Source organism: Bubalus kerabau, chromosome 20 (assembly GCF_029407905.1).
Source record: "Bubalus kerabau isolate K-KA32 ecotype Philippines breed swamp buffalo chromosome 20, PCC_UOA_SB_1v2, whole genome shotgun sequence".
Classification (NCBI taxonomy): domain Eukaryota; kingdom Metazoa; phylum Chordata; class Mammalia; order Artiodactyla; family Bovidae; genus Bubalus; species Bubalus kerabau.
In genome coordinates this window covers 52,748,629-52,769,929 of record NC_073643.1, presented here as the reverse complement: position 1 = coordinate 52,769,929, position 21,301 = coordinate 52,748,629, and the positions used below count along the sequence as shown (strand labels likewise).

The window sequence follows — 21,301 nt, the reverse complement described above, 5'->3', positions numbered from 1 at the left end:
TCCCCAAAGATAGATGCTGGCTGTGGATTAGAAAGGATCCAGAATGTTGTATGTACTGAGCGTCTCCTTCCATGGCAGGATTTATTTCCCTCTGGTATTTTAAGTGCTTTGTGGTCAGGGGATCAAAAACGTTTGTTCCAGTGATTAATTTATAAAATTCTGATACTCGAATTTTTCTGGGGAAAGAGTTTGGTGGAAATCAGAAAAGAAATTTGAGGCTCTCATGTACTAATGAACTTCAGGTGGACTCGGGGTCCTGTGATTTGAAAAACAGATTCACCACAGTCTGCTTTCTGCTTGGGGACCTAACAGAGAAAATACATATAAGAAAATTGAAACATAGAGTGGGGAGGCAAGTCATAGGAAGGCTAAAATGTAAGCCAGTAACCAAATTGCTGCTGGAGTTGTGTTTTCTAAGCTCCTGGAATCCTGCATTTGTCTCCTTGTAATGAGTGGGTCAGAGGCCGCATAGATCCAGAAGTTTTATCTTATCAAGATAGTCTCCATTCCAAGTTGACAGGCCCTAATTCACTATTTACACTGTTTCACTTCTCTAGTCTCTGAAGCCCTTAGATCACAGAAGAAAGTGTGTCCAGAATATCTTCTGAAATGCTGAGGTTGTGGATTTGTGGCTGTTAGCCATGTCAGGAATGGCTTGCTGATAACAGCAGTTAAAATCCTCATGTACACGTCACTGCATCTCTGTGAGAAAATCTTAGCTTCATTGGCTGCTATCCAGGATTTCCCCCTCAGGTCCATCTCCTCCGCACCCACTGCCCCAAACCCTGCTTGTGAAGCTGGAATAGAATTGTATGGACACTGTATATATTCTTTATTAAAAAAAAAAACAGAAAGGAGAACTTGACTCCCCAGCAGTCGTCTACGCCTTTAGGTGTCTGCACAGGTGGTAACTACTGGACATGTTTTGAGGGCCTGTATCTGGGAAGTAGCTTTTTAAAGGTCTCTCCCAAACACAAATTAGGGAGGATGACAGAAGTTTGCCTGCAACCTCTGGGAAATAGTGATGTCTAGTAGCCAAGTCCTTTTTGACATTCATGTAGCCAAGTGCTTCCTGAAATAAAGATCTGAAAACCATCTGAGGGTGTTGAGATTGTAAATGTCATGGCAAAGCCAAGCCAGATTGGATGGGCAATACAGAGCAGAGTCCAGGCTGGATGATGACGGGTGTCCCCACAGTCCTTTCAAGCTTCACGGAATGCTCTCCAGAGCCTTCTGACCCATCGTGGGTCAGGTTTGAAGGCACAGGGAATGAGAGGGAAAGGCAAGGAAGGTGGGCTACACTTGACCATGTTCTGACTCCATCTTTGACTCTGAAAGCCTTCTTTGGACCACCCAGGGACTTCAGGACCCTTTAGTGTTTGATGAACTGTATACCACTACTTTCCCTCCCTCCCTCGAGGCTTGGTGTGGGAGGTTTAGAGGGAGCCGGAGTGTTGTGAAGTTACTGGCATTACAGGCCTACTTATACTAAAATTCACATTGTCTAGTCAGTTCATCTTTGGTCAGAACTATGTATGTTCAAAACTCTTGAGGGGGATGTTTTCATTCTGAGGAGTACGTAAAAGATCAAAATGAACTATTTTGATGCAATGGTGTAAGGGTCAACTCTCTGTTTCTTGTGACATTTGTTTTTTCAGAAGATTGCCATTGAATTAAAGTTGGCAAACTTTCCCTCCAACTTCATGAAAAATTTAAAATATACAAAGACTTTTAAAGCATTGCACAGTAGGTATCCATTTATCTACCATCTAGATTATACAGGTGCTAACTTTTTCCTGCGTTTACTTTATCATGTGTCTGTCCATCGATCAATTTTATTTTTAGCATTTATTGAAGTATTACTTACATTCCATTAAACTCATCCATTTTAGAGTGTACCAGTAGAAGAGTTGTAGTAAATGTAAACGAGGGTACAGCCATCACCACAATCCAAGGTATAGAACATTTTCAGCAGCCAAAACATTCCCTTATATCCATTTGTAGTTAGTCCCCTCTCCCAGCCCCAGGAAACTACTGATCATCTTACTGTCTGCACAGATTTGCCTTTCCTAGAAATTTCATATGAATTGAATCTTATAGTATGTAGTCTTTTGTGTCTGGCTTCTTTCACTTGGCATGTTTTCAAAGTTCATCCATGCTGTATCACATGTCAGTAATGCTTTCCTCTTACTGCCCAGGGAGGATTTTCCATTTTATGGATATGTACCACGTTTTGTTCATTCATTCCTTCATCAGTTGATGAACACTTGGGTTGATTCCAGTTCTTGGCTCTTATGAAATATGCTGCTGTGATGGTTTGTATAACAGAGTTTTGCATGGACATGTTTGCATTTCACTTGGATAAATATCTAGCAGTGGGATCGCGTTTAACATTTTAAGAAACTGCCAAACTGTTTTCTGAGGAGACTCTGCTATCTTACATTCCCACCAGCATTATGTAAGTGTTACAGGTTCTCCACCTGCTTGCTAGCACTTAGGTATTGTCAATTTTCTGTATTTTTCTGTATTTCTAGTGAATGTGAAGTAGTATCTCCTAGTTCTAATTTGCATTTCCCTAATGACTAATAATGTTGAGCTTTTTGAGTTGTGTGAGTTCTTTATATGTTCTGAATTAAGTTCTTTATCAGATATATGATTTGCAATTATTTTTTCTGTTGCAAATCATATATTTTGTGACTCGGCTCGTCCATTTTGTTAATAATATCTTTTGAAGAATGAAATTTAATTTTGATGAGCTCCAGTGTATCATATTTTTTCTTTTAAGGATTGTGCTTTCAGTGTCATAGCTAAGAAATCTTTACCTAAAAAACCAAGATTGCAAAGATTTTCTTCTGAAAGTTTTATAGTTTTCAGTTTCATTTAACATTGTGAACTACCTTGAGGTAATTTTTCTGTGACATGAACTAAGCATTTAAGTTCTGAGTTTTGTATAATGATGTTCAGTTATTCTGGAACCATTTGTTGAAAAGACTGTTTTATCATCTGTTGAATTACATTGGTACCTTAGTAGAAAATTAATCATAAGTGTATGAGTTTACTATTCTGTTACATTGATCTGTATATATGTCTGTCCTTAAGCCAGTACCCCACTGTCTTAAATACTGTAGCTTTATATTAAGTCTTGAAGTCAGATGGTGTAAGTCTCTTCAACTTTGCTCTTTCAAGGTTGCTTTGGATATTTGGGGTCCTCTCCATACATTTTAGGATCAACTATTAATGTATACCCTAACCCCTGCTTTGATTTTGATTAATTGTGATTGCTGTGTTCTGTCTCTAGCTGCGTTGTCCATTATGGTAGCTGTGATCACATGTAGCCACTGGGCATTTGAAATGTGGCCAGTTGTATTGGTATGTGCCATAATTCTGAATACAATGGACTTTGAGCAATTAGATGGAAAAAAAAGATGTTAAATGTAGTTCATTAATAATTTTCAGTGCATTAACATGTTGACATATTTTAGATATATTGGGTTAAATAAAATATATTTATCAATACATTTTAGTTTTATCAGTAAATTTTAATTTTTATTTGCCGCTATGTAGAAACACATTTGTGATTTTTATGTATTGGCATTCTATTTTTTTAACCTTACTAAACTTATTATTAGTTCTACTGGTAGTTTTGTGTCTTTTGTTTGTGTGTCCTTTTTTTTTGCCCTCCATGCCCTATTAGGGCCTTCAGCACAGTGTTAAATGAAATGATGAGAGTGGTCTTCCCTGTCATGTCCCCGATCTTAGCATTCACTGTGTTGTTACAGAGTATAATGTTTTCCTTAGACACCCTGTATTAGATTTAGGCAGTTCTATTTTTCTTCCTAATTTGCAAAGAATTTTTATCTTGAATGATTCCTTGATTTTGTCAAATGAGTTTTCTTGTATCTACTATAATGATCATTTGGGTTTTTTTCTGCCTTTACTTTGTTAATTCAGTGAATTGCCTTAGGCGTTTTCACATGTTAAATCAGCCTTTTATCAGGGTTATGTTAGCTTCATAAAGTGAATTTGGAAGAAGTATTCTTTCCTGCTCTCCTTTCTGAAAGTGTATTCAGAAATGGAAAAAAGCCTCATACATAAATAAGACTTTTAATTTTCTTATTACATGTTGATCTTAATAGAACCGCACATCTGTCTTGAACGTGACATGGTCATGTGTCCTTCCCAAGTCATTAGTCTATTTTGGCTATCAGTGGTTGTTTATCACCCTTTTTGGAAGAGGTTTGACCTCATTATAGGTTCTTCTTGGGGGGTTTCCCTGGTGGCCTAGTGGTTAGAATTCCGGGCTTTCACCACCATGGCCTGGGTTCAGGGAACTGAGATCTCACAAGCTTTGTGGCACAACCAAAAGTGAATGAATGAATGAATACTCCTTCTTGATAATGCATACATACGTACATACATAGATACTTTTAAGTCCTTCTTGGTAATACATAATCCTAACTACTCACAGGTTATTAGTTGCTTGATCAAAACAGTCCAGCAGTAGTTTGTCTTGGTTCTGCTGGAAGACTTTTGTTCTCCGCAGTTGAACACATAAGAGGAGTGGAAGACCTTCCTCAGATACAGAGTGGTAGATACTGTGATAGATTCAGAGTGTGTCCAAGCTCTTTGAGCATTGCGCAGGAAAATGGTATGAGTACTTGGCTAGTTCTTTCCTGAGCTCAGCTGTCTGCACTCTGAGAAGGACAGACTTTTATCTGTAATGTTTTAATATCATATATTTGTCTTGGCCCTCTTGCTAAAGGTAACTTAAGTAGTGCCCCCTCCCCCCACATCACCTGACATCTCTTCCTCTGGGAGACCGCTGCGGGTGACAGTGGGTGGTGAAGTCAGTTCTCTCCTGTGGCCCAGATCAGGGAGGAGGCGGCCTCTCTTCGGAGACTACCTGTTAGCATAAAGTCTTCTAGGTACTCTTCCTTAACCCTGTGCTGCTTTTTGCTCAGAGGGCCCTTTGTATCCTGACTTCCCTGTAGATCTTCCTCGGTGTCCATTACGGGGCAAGGTGCCGTCATTCTACATTTTGCTTTAATTAACGGTCTCAAAATTCCTTCACATTCATAATGGATTAATTGGGGGAAACTGAGTCCTTGGCAGTCTGTGATACACTGTGGCCATACTGTGGGCAATCACAGTGCCTCCTGTAGGAGACTGGTGGGAGGTGCGTGTGCCTACAGTGTTGTATATATTGATGTATCCTCAGCAGTTGGCTTTGAAAGAATAGATGGACATCTATCCACTTAATAAAGTGCTAGACACATTGCTGACTCGATGGACATGAGTTTGAGTAAGCTCCAGGAGTTGGTGATGGACAGGGAAGCCTGGTGTGCTACAGTCCATGGGGTCGCAAAGAGTCGGGCACGACTGAGCGACTGAACTGAACTGAGACACATCCTCTCTTCACATTATCAGTTCTCACCAGAACTCTGCTGGAATATTCTGAGTTGGTCATTAGTGGACTTGTAGTCATCAGTAAAATTTTCAGTTTCAGCGGAGGCCTGTGTCGTATTCCATACATGGAGGGGCTGCACCTGGTATGCTAATTCTGAGGCTTTGTTGCTGTTGCTAGTGCTGTTGAGATCAAGGGATCAGACCAGGTATGGTGTTGAAGTTCTATTTCTTTGGGAAGCTCAAGAAATTTCATTTTGGGAATTGCCTGGCGGTCCATTGGTTAGGACCCCACTCTTCCACTGCAGGGAAGTAAGCTCCCACAAGCGGCGCACTGCAGCCAAAAATAAATAAATAAATAAAATACAACAGTATAATTTTCAGGTTGTAAAAATATAGTTGTAGCCAAAAGCTATTCTCAAGCAAATTTTAACATTTATACCAAATACTTTGTTTGTGTTTTCATGTAGTCTTTATGGATGAATAGTTTTGTTATAGAGTCAGAGGTTTTAACCAGGGGTGAGTTTTGTTTTGTTTTGTTTTTCTGGGTTTATATAAGAAGTTCAAGCCTGGAGAGCTTCTGCAAGTAACATGCCTACCTGGAGGTGCTCATGTATGGCCTCCTACAGCAGCTTCAGCAAACATAAATCACCTTAGGGAACCTACAGCTCTTCTGCTTACTTTGGATTCTAGGTCCTTATTTACTGTAGATAGGATGGTTTTGTGTAAGTTTGAAATCAAACTAATTTCTTTGAAGGGTTGCTAATGAAAACAAAGGTTGAAAAATCGAGAGATCCAGGAAATTGTTTAAGACTCTAAGAGTCTGAACGTAAAAGATAAAACAGAACCAAGAGGAAGATTTAAAAAATCAAGCCTGGACCTGCAGTAGAGAGGAATGTATGCATTTCTCAAAATGTAAGAGCACTCTGAAAAAAAAAATGCATTATAATTTGATTTCTTTTTTTCTTCTTTCTAGGTATCTCATTCAGTTGCTAAACTTATATTAGTTAATTTCCACTGGCAAGTTGCCGAGATACTGGACAGGTAAGGTGTTTTGGGGGAGGAAGAGATGGCACTGTCTGTAACTTCTCTCTGCCTGCCCACCCATTGGTAATAATTGTCTGTGTTATGGAGAATATCCTTACAATGTGCAGAGTACATTTTTAAAACACTGGGTCATATTGTATAGCCTTTTTTCTCTCAGTATATGGTGAACATTTTCCAATGTTTTCAGCATATTCTTTCTGTACCCCCAGTTTTAATGAAGGTACAGTGTTTTACCATATTGATGTTCCATCCTATTCCAAACTCTTGTTGTTGGACAGTGAAGTTAGGTCAGAGTTTTTATGCCGTCATTAATGTTAAATCAGTGCTCTTGTAGATAACACTTGGCAATATCTCCAGTTATTTCTTTCAGACACATCAAGTGGGATTAATACATCATGGCATAGTGCTTATTACCTTCAGAGAGAAAGGTCAGCTCATTTACCACCATACCTCCAGAACCGGAGCTCTGATTCCCTTTATGCTTTTTGTTTTGTAGATACAAGTCTAATTCTGCTCAGCTGCTCGTTGAGGCCCGAGTTCAGCCCAATCCATCAAAACATGTGAGTGTCCCTTCCTGATACACGTGGCTTTTGCTGTGGCTCACACGGTTATTGAGAACCGTCTTACTTTGTTTATCGTGCAGCATCCCCAAGATACTTGTTCCAGTATAGGCCTAAATCTTCTGTTTCCGACGTCATTTGGAAATTTTCCTCATAGGCAAGGAGTGCATCACTGCCTGCGCTCTCCAGCCTCACCCGTCTCCTGCACTTCCATATAGCCTGTACTCTGTCCCTGCCGTGTTCTTGGGGTGCCTGTTCACTGCATGCCACTTTAACTCTGCTGGTGCCTTCCTTGGCGGAAAATGTCCAGATCCTGTCCCCATCTTTGCTCGTGAGAATGGAACACACCTTTAAAGACCCGAATCCAAGCCATCTCTCCCAAAACCTGTCTCCTGGGAACACTTCCCTCCAAACTCCTTTAATTATGTCTTTCAACCTTTACATGTACATTGCAGTGATTCACTCATAGCTTTTAGCTCCCATAGTAGACTGTAAGTGCTTTTTAAGTTTAGGAATCGTATCCCACAGTGTATACCAATTTCCTGTTGCTGAGAGTTCAGTCAGCATTTGTCAAATGAATGGGGGAGAATTAGGGCTCAGATCACCACATAACTTACACAGCCTCTTAGAGAATTTCCAGGAGCATACTAGACAGAGTATGGTCCTTTTCCTCAAATTATTTTCTGTATCCAGTGAACAACAAGAACCTCATGTTGGGTTTTCACTGGTTTATGGCTTTGGCTGGTGTCCCCAGACTGTCTTTGCCAGTTTGTGTAGCAGAGAATGGGTTCTGGAGCTATTAGAGGCTCACACTTCAGCCCCTAAGAACCTATTGGTTGGGTTTATAGTACTTGTTGAGAAGCAACTCTGTGCCATGCTGAATGAGGGCAGTTTTCAAAAGAAACCCAGTAGCCTCCAAAAGAAGGCAGATTGAATGACCTCTCAGGACCTTGACAGTTCAGAAATCCTGGTCTTTTCAGCCTGACCTTATAAACTACTGTAAGATCTCATTTCCATCTTCTCTCTCCCTCTCTAAATCTAGGGGTTCACCAAGCCTAGCTTCACTACCACCTCCTTCGGGAAGCCTTCCTGATAATATTTTTTTCCACTCAGAACTGGCACGCGCAGAGCCCACACATGGCAGTTGAGTTCTGACCCTTGTTGCAGGCGGGCTCACGTCCCTGTACCTCCCTCCAGGTGCCCCCGGCCCACTCCCCTCACCACTGCGCAGTGTGTATGCAGTTTGTGCGGAAGGAAAACCTCCTCTCTCTGGCCTGTCAGCACCAGTTCTGCCGCAGCTGCTGGGAGCAGCACTGCTCCGTGCTCGTCAAGGACGGTGTGGGTGTGGGTGAGTCCGCCGTAGGGTTCATAACCGGCTGGCGGGAACTGTTTAGCTTCAGCCCTGCCCCTTCTGCTACTCAGGTTTTCTTGTGAGCCTAACTGAAGTTTTCCAAATCAGAACCATTGGTTTCCAAAATGTCAGTCTGAACAATGGCAAAGTTTACCCTAGGCCTGAGCAAGATGCAAGAATTAAGGCTAATGTTTGGGCGTTTATGTAAATGCTGGTGTGACAGCAAGGCTACCTTCTCTTGCCTTTTGGGAGAACTGTCCTTTAAGCTGCCTGCCTTGTCTATCTTGATTCTCAAAGTGGTAGCCATACCTCAGAAACTCCTAGAGGGTTTACTGTGATTTAGGTAAGCACAAATCAGACTTAGTGATGAGTTAAAGGAGTCTTTGTTAAATTATGATTCCATGATATTAACATTAGCATTATATCTGTAAAAGCTCACTGTGTTGACGGTAGTCACATGCACATAATAGTAAACATCACAAAACTAAATTGTAAGTCAAGAACCTGCTGGGATTTTTTAAGCAGTTTTTTTTAATTGGTGCTCTTTGTGATATATACTATTTAATTGGTCTTGTTTTTGTTGTTTGGTTGGTTTTGGTTTTTGTGGGGTTTTTTTGTTGTTGTTGTGCTGTGTAACTTACAGGATCTTAGTTCCCTGACCCAGGGCTCTGGCAGTTAGAGTGCCAAGTCTTGACCACTGGACCATCAGGGAATTCCCTATCATTTTAAAATTTGTAATAATATTTTAGTTGCATCACATTGATTTCTCTCTTCTTTGAATAAATTCTGATGCTTCCGGGGTTCCCTATGTAAAACGTGAATTTGTTGGGTGAACTCAGCAGGTGCATTATAGGTGTGTCTTCTGTGATACAGTTGTCCATCCGGTTGTCTTTGTTAAACAGGTGTCTCTTGCATGGCTCAGGACTGCCCACTTCGAACACCAGAGGACTTCGTGTTTCCGTTGCTGCCCAATGAAGAACTGAGAGATAAATACAGGCGCTACCTCTTCAGGGACTATGTGGAGGTATGCCCAGCTGCTGTTGTGCCTGGTCTTCCTGAGCCTCCTTTCGATCAGATGCTCACCAGTTACTGTGCAGAGGAGGCTGCCAGCAGATGCTTTCGATCTGAAGAAAGAGCTGCACAGCTTTTAAAAAGTTTGAAAACTCGAGAGCACTAGTAAATCCCAAGTCTGTTTCTTCCTCACTCTGTATCCTTTGACCTCTTAGATTCCTTCTCTGAGCCTTGGATTCTTTCCTGTGTAGAATGGTCAGGCACACCTGCTTTGTGAAAGTGAAAGTCGCTCAGTCATGTCTGACTCTTTGCAACTCTGTACAGTCCATGGAATTCTCCAGGCCAGAATACTGGACTAGGTAGCCTTTCCCTTCTCTGGGGGATCTTTCCAACCCAGGGATCAAACTAGGTCTCCAGCATTGCAGGCAGATTCTTTACCAGCTGAGCCACAAGGGAAGCCATACCCCCTCTACCTTCCGCAGAGTTACTTAAACAAGCTATTGTATGTCAGGGGGTAAACATAAGTCAGGCATATCTCAGGAGTTGCTGTTCTATTCCCTTCACCTTGTGGTTCAGCCCAAATAAGGGGTGTTGCTTCTTGGGCGATTTGGCAATTTGTTTAAGTTCTCAGAGTGGTCAGTTTTGGAGTCCTTCCCCTTTGTTGGGTTACCTATTCAGGCTTGCTGGCTCCATGCAGCATAATTTTGATCTTTGCCTATTATTCCTAAGCTTATTGGATTGACTGATGGTCTGGGTCGTCTCATGCACAGGCTGCAGGAAAAACAAAAGGCCTTGTTCCGGGTGCTGTTTGCCGCCTTTGGTAGATGCCTGAGGGTTGTTGAGCTCCTCAGAGTCTCATGCACAACTGACTGGGCCGTGTTCCTCTCCAGCCCTAGTCCCTGTGCACTTTCGTCTCAGAGACGCGATTCTGTAGTCCATTCTGTCATCTAAGCTTAGGTCATTCCGGTGAGTTGCTCCCTGGTTTAAGCTAAACATTCAAAGGGCATTTTCAGGACCTGCCTAATGTCTGGTCTTCATGACATCCATCATGAATTCCTGTAGCCCCTTGATGGAAGAACAGGAGGCGTTTGAGTACTCATGGAGGTCTAATTTGGAGGCACCAGCTAGGGGACGTCCTCATTGTTCCCCCCTTGGTGTGTTCACAGAGTCACTACCAGCTCCAGCTATGCCCTGGTGCAGACTGCCCCATGGTTATCCGGGTACAGGAGCCCAGAGCTCGCCGAGTACAGTGCAATCGGTGCAACGAGGTCTTCTGGTAAGAGTGAGTGTGGATGCCGAGCAGCCCTGGCTGGTGCCTTCTCCTCCTCTCGAGCATCACTGCTGTGGCTCTTGTGAGGGCGGGGCTGGGAGAGGCAGGGCCTTTGGGCCAGAAGAGCAGCGCTGTTCCACGTGGGCAGATGTTTGATGATACTCAGTCTGGAGACAAGAAGGAGACACAGACTCTTAGAGGATGTGCTGGGGTTTATGCTACCAAGACTCAGGGCCCAGAGACTGCGTGTCTGTGTGGAGGTAGATCTGTCTGCACAGATAATTCACATATTGCCGTATATGAAAGCTCCAGCCACCAGCACTTTAATCTTTCTCTCTGTTGGCCATTCTGCTAATTTTATAACACTGCAATTCATAAACGTGGTTTACATCTATCTGGGGTTTACTCTATTCAGTGAACATGATGGAACTAGCTGAAGCATACTGAAGGCTTACCAGCGGAGCCACTCTCTCCTGACCACTTTCCCTTCATTGTCAGTGACTGTGTGTGATTGGTACTGCTGTTCCCCTTTCTTATAGGTGAGGAAAGCGAGGTGCAGTAATGGCAGAGCCTTCATTTAGGTCCAGAAGAGTCACAGTGGGGCTTCAAGGAAAGTAGGGAGAAAATGGGGTCCGTGTGCATATGTGCCTGCCTTTCAAGGCACGGTCAAGGGAGTCTGTGACTCAGCAAACGTTAAGAACCACCAGTGTGGTTGCTCCCACCCTTTGTGTCCTACGTTAAGGCTTTCTTTCCCTGGGACATATGGTAGGCTACCTGCCTGAGAGCCTTTAACCAGAAAGTCACATTGGCTTGGACAGAAGGGGAATTAAAAACACAGGAGCCTGGCCTGACGAGTGTCAGGGTTTTTCTTTTCTGATTCTGAGTTTCAGGCATCGTCAGAGGTAACGTGCCCCTCACAGACTGCACAGGTGCCGACAGTGTGCATCCGGTGGGTACCTCGGACTCAGACAAGCCAGGGCTCCCAGGCCTGGATCTCATTCCTGCCTTGGGTTGGAGTTGAGTCCTCTTCTCGGAATACCCTCCCCGAGCCCTTTGAAAAGCTGAGTTCTGAATTTGATATCCTGTTAGGAAGGATTGACATCACCTAAGATATTTAAAACAAATGTCTCATTTGGGTTTATTGAGAGAAGTCCCCCCAAGACTTCAGAATAATCCTGGGTAAGTCAAGGTCTTGGACGCCATGAGAGGTGACATTTTACCTCTTGAAAAAGCTCTTAATTCCAGATCTGTTGGCTTGGACAGAAGGAAAAGGAAAAACACAGGATTTGACCTAACGGTTATCTTTTCTGGTTTTAAGTTTCAAGTGTCGTCAGATGTATCACGCCCCCACAGACTGCGCCACAATCCGGAAATGGCTCACGAAGTGTGCAGACGACTCTGAAACAGCCAACTACATTAGTGCCCACACTAAAGACGTAAGGACTGTATCTTACCTGTCCTGGGTCTGCCCTCCCTAGTGCCACCCAGGGCCATGGGGCTCGTGATGGAGGTGGCAGACCCTTGCCCCGGCACGGCAGAGTTTGCAGCAGTTGATTTTAGCATGCACCAGGCGCTTTTCTTTTAATGAAATGCTGAAATGCTTGGAGAAGTTTGACCTCAGGAAAACTCATTCGAGAAAAACTAGGTTTTACTGAATGCCTCCCCAGCGTTAACAGCCCTGGGAGGGAGGTGGTTGACAGCCACATCAAATAAGTAGCAAAACTCTAATGCAAGCCCAGGCCTGCCCAGTTCTCATTCTGGAAACATCCCACGGGAAAGCATGGCCCGCAGCCCCTAGAGTGGTGCATGACTCAGCACTTGGGGCCCTCGCCGGTGCCAGTCACACACTGAAGCGAGGCACCCTGCAGTGCAGCTGTGACCATGACATCATGAAGTAAGGTCCTCTTCATGGCCATGAAGCACCCGGTGTCAGACTGGTCCCCACTGCTGTCGTCTCTCAGATGGGAGCGAGCTTTAGAGGTGATTTCCGTGCCCTCTTCTGGAAGCCGAAGTTCAGGCAGGCTGAGCGGGCCCCAGCCCAGGGTGGCAGCTCGTAGGCTGCGCTGGTGTTCCTCCCAAGCCAGCCAGTTTTTTACTGACTCAGCTTGAGCTTAATCCAAGCAGCCTCCTGGCAGGGACAGATGGTGGCAGACTTAGCGCGGCTCAGCTTGGAGTGTTTCAGGGCCAAACCTGCTGACCTCATTTCCTTGAATTGCTGTTCCAGCCTCAGCGACCCGCCACATTTAAGTGAGAGGCTCCTCCCCAGAAGTGCTCGCACGATGAGCTGCTGGGCACGGGTGCCAGGAGCTTTGTGTAATTTGTCTTAGAACCGGCCTGATGGTGCGTGAGCCTAACGGCGCCCTTCTGTCTCCTCAGTGTCCCAAGTGCAACATCTGCATTGAGAAGAACGGCGGCTGCAATCACATGGTGAGCAGAGGCCTGTGCGTTTTGCTTGTGTGGCCTGAAGCCTTTGGTCAGCGTGCCCTTAACATGTTCTCTTCTGTTTCCCTCCGACAGCAATGCTCCAAGTGTAAACACGGTGAGTCCCAAGCTTGCTGCACCAGGCCCAACAGCACAGTCTCTGTTTCTTGTGCACGGGTCTCCACTGCTTTTTTTTTCCCCACTGCTTTTATGATACAGTGATCAAACACGGTGGCTTCCGTCACTTACAGTCATGAGGACCAGAGTACAGCAGCTCTAGGTTTGCTGATTTATTATTTCTTGGTCCCTTAAATAATCCCGCTGCCAACTGTGGGATGGCTCTTACACCCACACATATCCTCAGTCATCCAAGAAGAAAGTTTTAGTGTGTTCTTTTGATTTTTGCCAAGGCAGGTAAGTAGCATGGGGCTTTTCTGTGCTGCCTGACGGACACCGTTTAGAGCAGGCTGCCCATGGTTCTCCTGGAAGCAGTCAAATCCTAGTTTGCCTTTGGGGTTTTATAAAAGTTTTCAGAGAGGGTTTCTGGCCTCCTTCATCTGGCCAGTGTTCCACAGAACCGTTGGTTTTGCTTTCCTTCCTGCCAGCTCAAGTAAAGAAATAAAACTCTTTCAGGTAGAATATGTGTCCAGATAGACTTCTTCCACAGCTGCTGACATGCCACCGAGCTGGCCCTGAGGGTTTCTTTTTGTAAGAGCCTGGCCACTGCTGTCCCTGGGTCCTCCCAGGGTCACACTGTAATCAGAGTAGTGAAGGCGAGGTTTTAGACGGGAACTGTGATGCCGAAGTGTAGAATGAAGATAGGCCAAGAGTAGCGGCGTGTTTCCTTGGTGAAATTCCACCCTGTCTTTTCTGCGTGTGTTTGAATGAGAGGGACGTGCACGATCCACTTAGAACAGTGCGTAAGACATGCATACAGTTTAAAGAGAAATGCCCGCATGCACACCCCAGCACCCACCCCAGTCCTGGTACTGAAGAGTCCTCGGTATGTCCTCTCCCCATCCTTTACTGCCCAGGGTTAACTACCATACCTCGCGTTGCTGAATAGTTTACCATCTGGATGGGCAACCCTAAGCAGTGTAGCAGTATTTAAGATAGTAGCAACCACAACTTAACTGACTGAGGCGAAAGCCGTATTGCACTCTTCCGTGAAGCCTTCCAGGAGAAGAGAAGTGAGCGACCTCTGGGTCTCTCGTTTTGGCTCTAGCTTCCCCAAGTTTTACACAAGCCCCTATACAGAAGTCAGTGAGCCAGCTTATGACAGTGAATCATGGGAAACAGTCTTTACTGCTGTCTGGGTCTCTGGCAGAGTCAGAACACACAACCATGATTGGCCCCTGTCCATTAAGGCACAGTAATTGTTCAGATATATGGCGTCCATAGGGGATCTCTGTTTTCCCCCCTTGGCTTCCTCAGTGTGGAAACAGAGTCATAATTCTGGGCATGAGCTATAGGGTAGCAGTGGGCTTGATAAAAATTTGCTTTTTCTCTTTTTTTTGTTGTTTTTTGTTTGGTTGGTTGGCTTTTTTTCCGTCACACTGGCTTGCAGGATCTTAGCTCCCCAACCAGGGATTGAACCTGGGCCCTGGCAGTAAAAGCACTGAGTCTTGACCACTGGGGAATTCCCATAAAAATGTGCTTTTTAAGGAAGAAAAAAAGGGGGGAAAGGCTTCATCCCCAGTTTCATGTACAGCACTTAGGACGGGTGTTGAGAGTGGGAGGTCGACAGGAGGGCAGAGGTGTTCTCTGAATGGCCCGGTGGGCTTCAGTTGGACACGTCATTCTGCTGCTCAGGAGGCACTGACGCAGCAGACCAGCGGCCTTTGTATGGTCAGTGTCTGCCTGCGTTGGATTAAAAAGGCACTAAGCGTATGTGTTCTTGAAACGGAGACCATCTGTAGGCTGTCGTTCGGATCGGCAAGGACCGGCTGCTGGGACCGTGGGCCGTGACAGGCATGAGACGTGTCCACGCCCTCTGGAAAGAGGCGGCCGGGGAGAGCTCTGGTCAGGAGACCCCCTCGGAGCCGGCTCTGTCCGCCTCCTGCTGTGCCTGTGCCTGTGGAGGAACGCGGGCTTGTGTCGTGGGTGTCAGTGCTGCGTTCTGTCCCTGCAGACTTCTGCTGGATGTGTCTAGGAGATTGGAAGACCCATGGCAGCGAGTACTATGAGTGCAGCCGATACAAGGAGAACCCCGACATCGTCAACCAGAGCCAGCAAGCCCAGGCCAGGGAGGCCCTCAAGAAGTACTTGTTCTACTTTGAGAGGGTAGGTGTCCTCTCCTGCACCTGCTTCTCGAGGGTAGGCTTCTTCCACTTGGCCCTGCTGGGCGAAACTCGCAGTGACCGGTGGCCGCAGCGGCGTGTGCACACCGGAGTCAGGGCGTGGAGCGCCGGCCCGGCCCGAGTGCTGCCTCCAGGCGCGGCTCTCGGCTCCCCAGGCACAGCCAACAGGGAAGGACCTGCCAACCTTGTGTGACGCTGAATTGTGAAGGATAAGGAAGGACCATCAGGTGGTCTTTATCCATCCACTGCCACGTTTGTTGTTTGTCTTTAATTGAGGTGTAACTGGCTTACAATGTTCTGTAACTTTCAGATGTACAATGTAGTGATTCAGAATTTTTAAGGGTTATACTCCATTTATCAGCATTATAAAATACTGGTTACATTCCCTGTGCTGTTCAGGATATCCTTGTAGCTTATTTATTTCACACACAGCAGTTTGTATCTCTTAGTCCCCAGCCCCCATCTTGCCATGCCCCCCAATCCAGTTCCGTGTTAATAGTCAGATTCAGAGGGCAGGTTTTCCCAGAAGCCCAGAGAGCATGGGACCTTTGGTTTCTAAGCACAAGAGACCTGGGAGTACCTAGCTTTGCTTTGTCCTCGGGGCTAGAGTCCTGTTGCTCTAAGCGGATAGAATGATCTGGCAGGCAGATAGTGGCTCTAGACAGGGTTGGTAGTGTGGGCTAAGGAAGGCCCCCTTGTGCGCTCCCGAGGACACACAGCCTCCTCAGCTAGATGAGGCTGTGGCCATTCTGAACGGCTTTTGAATCCCTGCACCTTCCTGGATGCCTGCAGCTTTCTCTCTCCTCTGACTCCACAGTGGGAAAACCACAACAAGAGCTTGCAGCTGGAGGCACAGACATACCAGCGGATTCACGAGAAGATCCAGGAGAGGGTCATGAATAACCTGGGGACCTGGATCGACTGGCAGTACCTCCAGAATGCAGCCAAGCTCTTGGCCAAGGTTTGTCCCGCCTCAGTCTTCCCATCCCTGGTTCTCTGTGAGGCCCAGACCTCTGAGGGTGGGAGGCACTGTCGGGGGCAGGGCTCACCCCCTGTGAAGTCCTGCATGTGCCTGCTCATGGGTCCACAGCTTCCTGGGCTGTGCCCACTGAGGACCCTGCCCTCCCCGCACATCCAGGGGACTCAGTATTCTGGTGCCTCTGCCTGTGGGGACAGAACCACAGGGAAAACGAGAGCCCTTCTCTTCTTTTGTCCCATCCATGCATCACTCAGAGGAAAATAAGAGATTGTCTTTGGACAAGTATTGAGATAGATGTGTGGACTCTGAGGTCCGACTCAAGAGGGAAGAGCCATTGAGGCAGCTGCTGGTAATAAATCGCAGTGTGGAGAGGAACCATGGGTGTTCTGTGACCATTTCTGATTCAATTTTTGCCATGTTGTCCCCCAGTTCATCTTTTATTTGCCTTGGCCTCATCTCTTTCAGGCCCATGCCCGTAGAGCCAGGCTGATTTGCATGGTGGGGTAAGACCTGTATCAGCACGTGAGGTCCATGGAGCTAGGAGTCATAGACACAGGTCCCTTGTGTTCTGTTGCAGTGTCGATACACCCTGCAGTACACGTATCCATACGCCTACTACATGGAGTCCGGGCCCAGGAAGAAGCTGGTAAGGGAAGCCGTCCTTCTGCTCTGTTCTCTTAGCTTCAGAGGGGCCTTCTCTGCCCGCATCTTGCAGGCGAGCAGGGACCAGACCCCTGGCAGCTGGGAGGACAAAATCAAAACAAAACTGGCCACTGGAAAATTTTGTTCCTCGGGCCCCGACTAGGCATTTCCAAAGCAGATCTCAGGTGCTGCCATTTTGTGTACTAGGAAGGCAGGTGTACTGAAGCCATTAACAGCTGTATTTTTTAGGGTGGCTGGCTGAAAATATCTGTGACCACTTGGGAACCAGTGCGTATGTTTGGGAGGATACCCAGCATGCGTGTTCCTAAATACTGTGGAGCTCATTTGCATCTTTGTGTACTTTTCATCTTAGATAGGGATTTTTTCCTCTCCAATTAATAAGGTGATTCACACTGATTGTTCAAATGTTGAAAAAAATTAGGAAAACATTTACATCATCCATCATCCCCCCAGAAAGAAATGAGCACTGTTAGAATTTTCCAGCCTTTGAAAAGTAGTACCGTTTCTATAATCATGGTTATATATATGACATTTTTTGTTACAACAGTTTTTGCAGCTGTCATTATTCACCAGGCTGGAAAATGCCATTTTTTAATAGTTGCATAGATGTCCCATTATATGGTCATACCATCATTTGGGGTATTTATTCTTTCTGTTTTTCACTATCACAAATAAGACATTGGAAAACCTCTTTGTGCAAGAGGCATATACTTACTAAGTGAAATGATTTGAAAATTTTGAAGACTCTTGATTTTCAGAAAGGCTGAAAAAAACGAAGTATTCAGGGAGCACAGTGTCAGTGAATGTGCACTTTGACTTGTGTTTGCAGCGGCCATTTCCCCGTATGTTGGGAGCATTCTCCTCCGTGGCTTCGGCCCTTCCCCTTTCTTTGGGGGTGCAGGGCAAGTGCAGCCTGGCCACCTGGCTGCCCTCCGTGGGCAGCCATTGGATCGGCCTCTGGCTCTGGGTACAGGAAGTAGCACTGCCCTCTGAGGACAGCATCCAGCTGTCTGGAGCTCCTGCGAGCCTGAGGTGCTGCCTCTGCCCCTCCCGTCTGCAGGCCCTGCCCTGGCTACCGTCCCCTCTCCTTTTGACCCTCCTGCTCTACCCATACAGTTTGAATACCAGCAGGCTCAGCTGGAGGCTGAGATCGAAAACCTGTCGTGGAAAGTGGAGCGGGCGGACAGCTATGACAGAGGGGTGAGTGACTGCTGTCCTCTAGGACCCTCTGGCAGGCAAGGGAGAGCTGCTGTGGTGATCGGTCCATGGCGGCTGGCCTGGGGGCTGGAGGCTGCCGCTGAGAAGGGTGGGGAGGGCCGTGCTTTTGACACCTCGGAGCCTGTGGCAGGGGGCGGCTTCAGCTAGCCCGTCCTCACGGGGCTGGGCCATGCAAGCCCGTGTCTTGCTTCCCTGGTGCAGGACTTAGAGAACCAGATGCACATAGCAGAGCAGCGGAGGAGAACGCTGCTGAAGGACTTCCATGACACCTAGACTGGGACTCGGGCGTGCCGGCGTGAGGACGATGTGGCTGCGAGGTCTCTCGGCTGCCGTGCTGGATGCTGCAGGCTCCCTGCCTCTCACGACCCCAGGCAACAGCCAGGACCCCACTCCTGAGAGACACTGGCCACACACCTCTTAGTCGATTTCTGGTTGTTTTTTTTTTCCCCTCCTCTTTTTGCTTTTTGTTTCCACCAGGGTAGAGGCCCCGTTGAATTGGCCTCTTCTCAGGACCGTCAGTTCCCCCTGGATAGTTGCTGGGAGGGAAGGAAAGTTTTTCTGAATGACTATTAATAGTATTAGATCATTACAACTTATGTAATTTTCAAAGGTTGTACAATTATACAAAAAAAAAAAAAAAAAACCGGGGGGCAAACAAACCATAGAATGACACAGAACCCTTTTTAAAAATAAACTGGCATTGGAGTGTTTTACCCTCTAGCTATTTTACTTAGAATGCAACATACGCTGTCCACCCCCTTGCCTCAGGATGTCTGCTGCATAAGGGCCCCGGGTGGTACTTGTTTTCCAGATTCACACGCCTTTGGCCACAGCTGGAGCCCCAAGGGAACAGCATGGGTGGCAGATGGTGGAAAATGGGGTTGGCCTGTGTAACACTGTAGTGTGCAGAGAATCACGCCCAGCCTCCTGCCTGGTCCTTGGAGACCCTTCTGTGATCAGGGTACTGCCTCACGTTGGCAGTTAGGAGACATACAGAACAGAATCTTGCCCCCGGTATCATCATGTCCAATGGCACTGCGTGTCTGTGGACTCATTTATCTTGAAAGTGAGCTTTACCTGGGTCTGGCCACTTAGGCCAGAGCCCACAGCAGAGCGCATAGGTGAGCTGTGGTCCTCCGGCCCAGGGGACGTGAGTTCAGCAGAGTTTTCTTTTGTTTGCTGAAGAGAGAGATCCACTTTCAAAGGGAATAATTCCCCCAAAGCCTTGTTTTACCTCGGCCCCTTCTTTTGTGCCAGTGTTCCCGTGGAGGGACCCCGACCAGGTTGACACACAGCTATACCTGATGCTGGCCTGCTGCGCTCTCCTCTGGTGAATGTCGAGGTCAGAGTTCAGCAGAGCCATCCCTAGGGCAATGGTCTGCCTGGCTCAGGGGCTGTGTCTGCACAAACTGTTTTCATGTTAACCGGGAGTGTGTGTCTCCATGACCTGCTCTGGGGGTGGGGTGTGCTCCCCCTCGCCTGGTTTCCAGTGTTGGAGGGCAACACCTCTGGGGTCTGGACTCTGAGGCTGGTGGAGGAGGGGGGGTTCCTAATTTGTTGTCCCCGCTCCTATACCTGGAGGCTGGCCAGGGAAAAGGCCAGTCTTTTCACAGTGCAAAGGAACAAGCGGTTTGCATGGTATCCTACTTGTCCTGAACCTGGTCCTGTGGGCCTTTCAGAAGTTAAATCTGTGATTCCTGGGGTTCCTGCGGCTCTTATTCAGGGCCGCCTCGACCTCCTGGAAGAGTTGCTTGGAAATCTGTGAATAAATATTGTGTTGGGAATTCTTTGATATTCCAACATTTTCACCTCAGTCAGTAATTCCCCCAGGTACCATGTTAGTTGCAAACTGAATCGCTCTTGGAAGACAGAGAACAGTTGTAACTCTTGTGGTCATGGGGTCCATGGTTGGCTGCAGGCCCCCTTTCTCCCCAGTCATGTTTTGCCTCTTCCTGTCATCGCCTGCAAGGAAGGGACCATGGGGTGGAATGAGAGGACAAGTTAGTATAACAGACGAACCCAGAATTGGAAAGCGCTGAGCCAAACGAAGGAGGAGAGTGTCTACCTAGAGGTGGGGTATGCCTGCTCTGTTGGCACATGGAAGGTCCTAGAGTCTGGAATGTTCGCCTCTCCGTTGAGTCCTCTGGTCACCGCCGTGGCAGCAGCAGGACCTGAGTTGCAGCTCTGCACCTTCAGCCCCACCCTGCGCATTGTCTGCACTGTGTGACTGCCACGCAGTGCACTTGCAGCCAGCTGTGACCCCCAGCCTCCGGAGCTGCGAGAGGGTCTGTGCCCAGACCGCAGCCTGCAGCCTTTGACCTGTGGAGAACTTCCTTCCATGCCCCAAGTGGCTGTCTCTATCATCAGGAGCATGGAAAAAGTTCAGGCAGAATGCTTCTGCCCTGCAAAGGAAGGCACAGTGTTTTCACAAATTTACCATATATCTTTGTTTTCTTCAAAGAAAAAGTTGAGGCAATGTCATCTGCTCAAAGTTGAGTGGTTTACTCAAAATAAAGTTTCTGATTATAAAAGTGCGTGTGGCATCTAGAACTTACTTTGTTGGACAGTAGTTTCTCTAGAATCCTAAGGATATTGGTAAGATAGACCCTAAGGGTGACTTGACTGAGTGACTGGATGAAGCCATGTATGGCACAGTGATGAAATCTGCCATGTGAATAGAATCTTCAAGAGAAGGTGGGCCTGCCCCACTGAGAAGCCCAGAAACGGTACACATTACTTTTCTGAGAGGAAGTTGGAGGGGCTGGGGAGCCTAAACAGGGTAAGGAGAAACCACCTGTGGGGACCGTGTGAATGATGTTGCTCTTGTCTGCATATCTCCAGGGTAGGGGGGTGGGGGTGGTGTGGAGCAGAGCACTGGAGAAAAAAAAGACCAAGCTTTGGTATGTCCTCTCACCTCCATATTTGGGCATAAGCTGAGTTTAACTTGCTTCCAAGACGTTTAAGACTCATTTATGGAAAAGTCCCTTTCTCCCTTTCCGAATGTGGCAGCGGTGAGGCAAGGAGTGTTCCCTGTGCACCTGCTGCGTTCCTGCAGGTTACTGTTACCGGTGCCAAGGG

General features: G+C 46.7%; 1 protein-coding gene across 5 annotated transcripts in view; it reads left to right on the top strand.

Moving 5' to 3' along the window:
* The window catches only part of ARIH2 (ariadne RBR E3 ubiquitin protein ligase 2), a 37,341-nt gene extending 18,405 nt beyond the window's left edge, over positions 1 to 18,936 (top strand). For 2 of the 5 annotated variants that reach the window (XM_055558713.1, XM_055558715.1), the window contains 13 exons: positions 6,380 to 6,447; positions 6,947 to 7,010; positions 8,208 to 8,358; positions 9,264 to 9,385; positions 10,539 to 10,648; positions 11,961 to 12,078; positions 13,019 to 13,069; positions 13,160 to 13,181; positions 15,195 to 15,346; positions 16,181 to 16,324; positions 16,920 to 16,988; positions 18,122 to 18,205; positions 18,425 to 18,936. In XM_055558713.1, coding sequence (XP_055414688.1) covers positions 6,380 to 6,447; positions 6,947 to 7,010; positions 8,208 to 8,358; positions 9,264 to 9,385; positions 10,539 to 10,648; positions 11,961 to 12,078; positions 13,019 to 13,069; positions 13,160 to 13,181; positions 15,195 to 15,346; positions 16,181 to 16,324; positions 16,920 to 16,988; positions 18,122 to 18,205; positions 18,425 to 18,496 — 1,227 coding nt within the window. In that variant the 3' untranslated portion in view covers positions 18,497 to 18,936. Of the gene's footprint in view, positions 1 to 6,379; positions 6,448 to 6,946; positions 7,011 to 8,207; positions 8,359 to 9,263; positions 9,386 to 10,538; positions 10,649 to 11,960; positions 12,079 to 13,018; positions 13,182 to 15,194; positions 15,347 to 16,180; positions 16,325 to 16,919; positions 16,989 to 18,065; positions 18,206 to 18,424 lie in introns of all 5 variants that reach the window. The other 3 variants (XM_055558711.1, XM_055558714.1, XM_055558712.1) reach the window with 2 other exon arrangements.
* Positions 18,937 to 21,301: the final 2,365 nt, after the last annotated feature.